Source organism: Chelonoidis abingdonii, chromosome 1 (assembly GCF_003597395.2).
Source record: "Chelonoidis abingdonii isolate Lonesome George chromosome 1, CheloAbing_2.0, whole genome shotgun sequence".
Classification (NCBI taxonomy): domain Eukaryota; kingdom Metazoa; phylum Chordata; order Testudines; family Testudinidae; genus Chelonoidis; species Chelonoidis abingdonii.
This window is the reverse complement of record NC_133769.1, coordinates 8,597,425-8,604,563: the sequence shown is the minus strand read 5'-3', so window position 1 is coordinate 8,604,563 and position 7,139 is coordinate 8,597,425. Positions and strand designations below refer to the sequence as shown.

Here is a 7,139-nt window from a genome sequence, read left to right as displayed (position 1 = left end):
GGCACACAGGACATCTGTGGCAGAGCCAGGAATTGAATCCAGAGCTCCTGAGCGGCAGCCCTTTGCTTCAGCTACCTGGGCTCTTTCAGGTCATTAGCCCCTTGGTGTTTCTCAAAAGCCTCATGCCCAGGGAGACTGGGCCTGCCTGCAGTGCTTCAGTTACGTTGTATGTGGGACCAAATGTATCTGCAAGGGCCTCACCCCTTTGTGACATGGAGGGGTGAGGCCAGTTCAGTCGCTCCCAGGTGGTACAAATGAATCGGACTGTACCTCAGTTGTTCTCACCTGGTGGCTGTTCAGCCACCTGGGGAGATCAGTGCACACTGAGCTAGGGCCAAAGCCTCCACATTGGCTCCCTCACTGATGTACACAAAGTCGCACTTTGCAGTGCTACACTCCCCTTACACAGTGCGACTCCCTCAAGCTGATGCCCAAGGCACAGGCGCTTTGTAGCTAGTGCTCCTAGAGGCCCAGGACTGCTTGTCCATTGCCCAGCATGGGAATCTATGGGACAGTTCTCAAAGAATAAAAATGATTCCTCACCGGAGTAATTATGACCCTGCTCCCTTCCCCCTGAGTCTTGGGGAAGCATTCGCAGAGTAGGAGGGCATATAGGATGTTTGAGGTCCGTTTATGCGTTTGAAAGCCTGGATGAGTGGCCCCAATAGATGCTGTTTTTAGGGATCCCGACCTTGCCTGTTGTGCAAGTGTTCCCCCTAACTGTGTGGATCCACATGGGCAATTGCCTTGAAGAGCCAGCCAGGATGGGAAAGAATGAGTTTGGGGAGCTGGGAGAGAGGGAGGTAAAAGCAAAATCATGGCCCAGTCCCCTCCCACACTGCCATCAGCTGCAGAGCTAGGAACAAAGAATGGAGGTCACACGTACCAGCGGGGGACTGGAAAGCAGGGCCTCTGACAAGGACTTACAGGTCATGGTAGAAACCAACTGAAATGAACTCCCAGGGCAACGCTGTGCTAGGAGAGTATGTGTGATCCTTGGCTGTGTTAGCAAGGGGATATCAGGCAGGACTAGGGAGATGGTATTACCTATACATACAGGTTTTGTGAGACCATTGGTGGATACTTTATCCAGTTCTGGGCCTGCACTTCCATAAGGATACTGATAAATTGGCAAGTATTAGGCAAAGAGCTATGAGAACGTTTCAAGGTCTGGGAAACATGCCTTAGAATGAGAGACAGGTTGAGCAGCGACTTGACCACAGTCTATAAGTACTTACATGGGGAGGAGATTTCTGATAGCACAGGCCTCTTTACCCTAGCAGACAAAGGCAGAACAAGATCTCAGGGCTGGAAGCTGGAGCAAGACACATTCAGAGTAGGAATAATGCACAATTTATTTAATGATTATGTTCTCTTCTGATGTTAAAATCTTCCAATGCACCTTGCTGTGCTATGGCTACTTGGGCACTCAGGCTCCCTGGCATTCCCCACCACTGAAGAACCCTGATAACAGCCACAGGGAGTTTATAAGCCTCAGACAGGCACCCCCTATTCCTCATTCAAATCCACTATGCCCACTGGAAGTGATTATATTAGAATTACACAGGAGGAGATTTGTTTTCAAAGGCCTCACCCTTTGCAGCAGGCTGACTTCTCTGGCAAGGTGTCCCCATTGCCATCACACTCAGAGGGAGGCTCTTGTCTGGACGGCTCTGCTCGCACCTTTAGAACTTAGAAAGCTTTTTCCTTGCTGGTGGATGGCCCAGGTCTGATGGGTTCCTGCAGATAGACTGGGGTGTGCAGCTGGAAAAGCTAAGCTCTCGAACAATGCTGACTTCCTAAGTGCATCTGTGGTGTATTCACTGCCGCGGTGAATACCCAGTGAAATGAGTAATGATACTGAGTTATTGGTTGCTGCTTTGCAAAGCACTGTTCAAATACTCACTAAATACATCTCTGCTGTCATAAACAGACCCAGTTTGTGCAGTACACGCTGCAGGTGTTAGCTAGGCTGCCCCAGTGCAAACCGTGAGCAGGGCCTCTTGCTAGATCCTGGCCAAAGTTTACCCCCCGTCCTCCAGTGACACACCCTACCACGCTGGGCACAGCTTCTTACCTCATAACCGTGCACCATGTGGGGACAAGTGTCTGCCCATGTTCAATGCAGATACATGCAAAGTAATGCACATTGGAGGGGAACATCAGAACTACTCATACACTGTACAGGGTTCTACCAGCTCAGAAAGGGACCTGGGTTCTAGTGCAGCAGCTCAATGTGCAGCTGCAGTCAAAACAGCAAACAAGGTGCTGGGACGCACAAGGCATGGACTGGAATTTAATGCCTTTATATATTCCAGGATGCAGCCTCACCTGGATATGGCAGAATTTGAAGGAGTGCAGAGAAAGGCATTGGGAATACTCAGAGGCCTGGGGAAACTATCATATGAAGAGAGATTGAAAAGATTGGGATTATTACTTTAGAGAAGAGATGAATAAAAGGGGACATAATACAAACCGATAAAGTAATAAATGATCTAGTGAAGTTAGATCAGGAGCTTCTGTTCTCCCTTTCTCACAGCACAAGGACAAAGGGTCATTTGAGTAAATCAAAAGGTGGCAAATTCAAAAACCAGTAAAAGAAAATACTGTCCATCAAAATACATAGTTTGTGGAACTCATTGCTGCTGGAAGTCATTAAGGACAAAAATTTAGCAAAAATCCAAAAAGGACTGGACATTTAGATGGATAATGAGGCTATCCAGATTATAAGAGTTAATGCAAAAAGAGATATTGGCAGGAATATAAAACATTGGATTAAATCCTGAAGCACAATCTCTAACAATTAAAGGTTAGAATCTGACCTTTGGGGGGAGGGAGAGGAGCAGATTACCCTTCATCTACTGCTTTGGGGTTCTTACACTTTCCTCTGGAGCACCTGGTTTTGGACAGTTGGGCACAGGACACTGGACTAGCAGGATCTTGGAGCTTGCCAAGCCTGACCAGTCCTATGTTTCTTGTTCTAGTGTATGTATCAGTGTACTCTGGGAGAATGTAGGCAGCTACTCCATGATGCCTCAGCAGGGCACAGAGTGCCTGGAGAACAGGCTCACACAACCTACCCTGTGTGGGGTAATGCACCCAGAGTGCCCTATTATAGAGAGAGCAGGGTGGGAGGAGAGCTGGCCAAGCCGGATACACTGTTCAGGGAGATTTCCCTCTGTGCTGTAAGCAGAAGCCAGTAACCTACCTGTTTCTACCTGCCCCAGAGATATCTCCATCATCCATGGAAGTCACCCTCTCAGTGTTCACAGCCTCCATCAGCCCCTTCTCAGCTCTTCTTGGTCGTCACAAAGAAAGGAGGAAACCAGAGACCTATGTGATGTCATATTGGCCAGACACTGATTGGACGGAGGCCCGGAACTTGGTTTATGATGTCACGAGTGGTGAGGCAAGTCTCCGTAGATGCAGGCATCTGGTGCTCCGGTGAAAGATGCTGCTGCTCTCCCTCCTCCTGTTGCACACCCTGGTCTGGCCCATGCACAGCATGAATGGCAGCTGTGAGTAAGTGTCACCTGGGCCGTGAGAGGAAATATTGAGAGTGACCCTGATGGGGCACTTCCCAAGCACCAAAGGGCATTGGTTTCCCCCCCAAAATGAGGCTGTCCTGAATGACAGGGATTCCTGCCCCCTTCTCAGGGTCACACCCAGGTTCAGGTGACATCTGTGCCTCTTCAGTTAGAAATAAGGCCCTGACATACAAATCCCATGGGCCATCTCACATGGGGTGGGTAACACACAGGGCTCCTAGGCCCTGCTGCTGCCCATGTGCTCTGTCCAGGGAGAAGCATTTGGCATGACAGACAAGATGCATGGCAAGACCTGGGGAGTGAGACAGAAACAGGCTGGGGCAAAGGTCAGCCGAGGGGAAGTGTCAAATCCCTGCTGCCTTCAGTCAGGCCACAGGCAGCAGGGCAGTAACCCACCTGTCTCCAGTGCAGTTTGCGGGCGCCGCCCCCTGATGTCTGGCTACGGCGGAATGCGGATCGTGAGTGGCGTAGAAGCTCTTCCGGGGGCCTGGCCCTGGCTTGTCAGCATCCAGATCCCCACCCGAATGGGCCCCCGGCATTCATGTGGTGGGTCCCTCATCAGCACTCGCTGGGTCCTCACAGCAGCTCACTGCTTCAAAGCCAAGAGAAGGTGAGACGGGTGACCTTGGGGGTGAGGGGCCCTCACAGGCCAGGCAGGGGGCTAGTAGCTCAGGCCACCCACCCACTGTTCAATGTACTCCCAGCACTTGCAAGCCAGAAGGGCATCTGGGCAATGCCAAGAAACTGGCCAGGCCATGGGGCTGATCCTTATGGGGAGAGACAGCTGGGCACCACGGCCTATCCCACAGCCTGACACCACTCCCTGGCCAGGCATCAACACAGCCTAGGCTGAACCCCTGGTGTGCATGAGCACTGACTGACAGCTTGTCCCCAGGTGAGAGCACGCTGGAGAACACACTGTCCGAGCAGCTGGCCGTTGTTTTTCTGTATCTGGCTCCCTGCTGCTGCTCTCTCTCCTGTACCTCAGACAATAGGGCAGTGCAATGCACCCAGATACAGTTCATCTCTCTGGGGCCCTGCACTGACCGGGAGAGGAACCACTCTATCCCTTCCCACCTCCTCCCGGTGACTGACTCCCACTCTGTTCTCCAGGCTGCTTCCGCAGTGGCGTGTTGTGATAGGTGCGTCACAGCTATCCCAGCGTGGCCCTGAGGCCCAGGTGCGCTCCATCAAACAAGTGGTGCAGCACGAGCATTACGAGCCGCGCATGGAGAGTAATGACATCGCTCTGCTGGAGCTCAACCAGCCAATCAAGTGCAATGACTACGCACAGCCCGCTTGCCTGCCCGATGCCATGGTGGAGGTGTCGAACCTGTCCCACTGCTACATCAGCGGCTGGGGAGTCACGCAAGAGACATGTGAGAGCCCCAGGCTCCCTGTTCAGTCTAACTGGGCACCTGTCCCAGCAGAGACACAGTGACCTCAGCGGAGACGACTGGGGTCTGGCTAGCCTGAAGGTCTAGGCCTCTGCTGCTGGGAAAAGACAACAGCTGCCCCTTCTGACAGTGCCACTGCCCTCACAGCTCACCTCACTGAGCCACGGGCATGTGCCCACCCAGGGCTGGATCCAAACCACCTGCCCAGGCAAGGGAGGAGGAGGAGGGGATGCATTAGCAGAACCACCTCCCACAAACCTGACAGAGCAGAGTGAAGGTTGGGCACTGGGGGAGGGGCACACCCATGCGGCGCATTGGGAAACGGGAGATAGGGCTAAGAGCTGTGCAGTAAATATTCTTCATGTCCCTGCAGCCCAGGAAACAGCCGACATCCTGCAGGAAGCCAAAGTGCATCTCCTCGACATCACAACCTGTAACAGCAGCCGCTGGTACAACGGGGCCATCGCCAGCAACAACCTGTGTGCAGGGTACGAGCAAGGAGGTGTCGACAGCTGCCAGGTACGCAGGCCAGAGCCCTCTCACTGCAGAGTCCTCCCCAGCTCCACTCAAATGCTCGTGCTGTGGCCTCACAACCCCTCTTCTGGGATCCCTGCCTAGAACTCTCACTTTCCCCTGCTCTGCTGGAATCCTCACCTGGGACCCTGCCTCCTCTTCCTCCAATATCCCTACCCAGGGCTCCACTTCCCTCTCCTTTCCCACCAGTTCCTCCCCTATCTCCTCCGACCTGAACAGTTTTTGCACCCTTGGCTATGGTCTCCTTTAGTCCCAGATGACGCTGTTTCTGGCATACAAAAGAAAGTGCAACCCCATCATTCCTCCTCACCCACCCCCAAGCTCCTCCACTGGTGCCCAGTCCCTTCCAAACTGTCCCACCCCATTTTAAAACCCATGCCCCAGTCCTTCTGCTTGTCCAGCAGCACTGGCCTCTCTCTACCTGGTGGTATGGGAATCTTCTCCTCTGTCTGCCTGCTACCAGAACTCCTTCCGTTTGCCCATCTCCTGGGTAATCTCAGCTGGAAACCTCTGCTTTTCTCTCCGTCACTGTATTAGGAGTGTAAAGCCCCAGGGAGGCTATGCAAAAGGAGAGGGATTGTAGAGCCCACCATGAGCTGTGTTGGGCTGTGGCAGTCTCCCAAAAGAAGTGGGAAGACTCCCATTTAAGTGTCCTCAGCAATGGAACTGGCCAGAACACTAGGGAACAGGCCACAGGAAACCATCCACAGGAATGGACAAGAGGGGCGCAGTAGGCAGTTTTTATCTTTAATATCAATGACTCAGAGACCCAATTTGGGTCAGGCGCTCTTGGGATTAAGAGCACAGCTACTGCTCAAGACCAGTGAAGCAGACACTCTGCCCGTGGTACACAGAGTTGGGAGGAAGGCCCCGTGCCACAGTGCCGCTGCATAGTGGCGGCGTTCAGAGGTGTGGTACCCAAGAGGGCTCTGTATGGGAGGAGGAAGGGGAGGGAACTGACCGCTCAGCTATGAGCTAACACCGAAATGCAGCTGACTCCTGATGGGGGAAGCCCTAGCTGCAGCCCCTAGACAGTCCATTCCCAGGGGTGGGGGGCACTGCAAGATTGTCCCCTTTTGGAACATGTGCTAGGGCTTTGCCAACGCTAGCCAGGCCTTGGGAGTGAGCCCCTTTCTCTGAGCTCTAGCTGACAAATGTCTCCCAGAGGCTGATGCCAGACGGGTTGTGGATCCTTAATCCTCTTTCAAGGAGTCACCCCTACTGCCAAGCCTGACGCACCGTGAGGAGCTGGCTTTGCCTCAGACCTCTCTCCCCTGCTGCAGGGCGACAGCGGAGGCCCCCTCATGTGCGCAGAGGAAAGGTCAAAGCGCTTCTGGGTTATTGGAGTCACCAGCTGGGGGCTGGGCTGTGCTAAGGCACAGAGGCCAGGGGTCTACAGCTCCACTCTGCACTTTCATGACTGGATCTTGGGGAAAGTCAGGCCCAGGCCCAGGCCCAGGCCCAGGCCAGGCCTCTGCCTGTCAATCCAGAGCAGTCTGTCTGACTTCTTCAGGAAGCTGAACGAGTTCCTACGGGGCCTGAAGGGAAAGGGGACTTGAGAAGGGAGGGGAGCAGAGCACAGCGGAGGCTGAGATGGACAGGGGCTTTGCCCACTGCGCTAGAGGACTCTGTACCAGCATGCAGCTCCCATCCTTCCCGT

The 7,139-nt window shown here is 53.5% G+C and overlaps 1 protein-coding gene across 1 annotated transcript; it reads left to right on the top strand.

The window, feature by feature from the left end:
* The first annotated feature begins 3,249 nt into the window (after positions 1–3,249).
* Positions 3,250–6,587, top strand: LOC116838331 (acrosin-like). The gene is given in 5 exon segments (XM_032803426.2): positions 3,250–3,446; positions 3,449–3,522; positions 3,955–4,158; positions 4,662–4,927; positions 5,319–6,587. Coding segments are annotated over 5 exon segments (846 nt in total). The 5' UTR covers positions 3,250–3,389; the 3' UTR covers positions 5,564–6,587.
* The last annotated feature ends 552 nt before the right edge of the window (positions 6,588–7,139 follow it).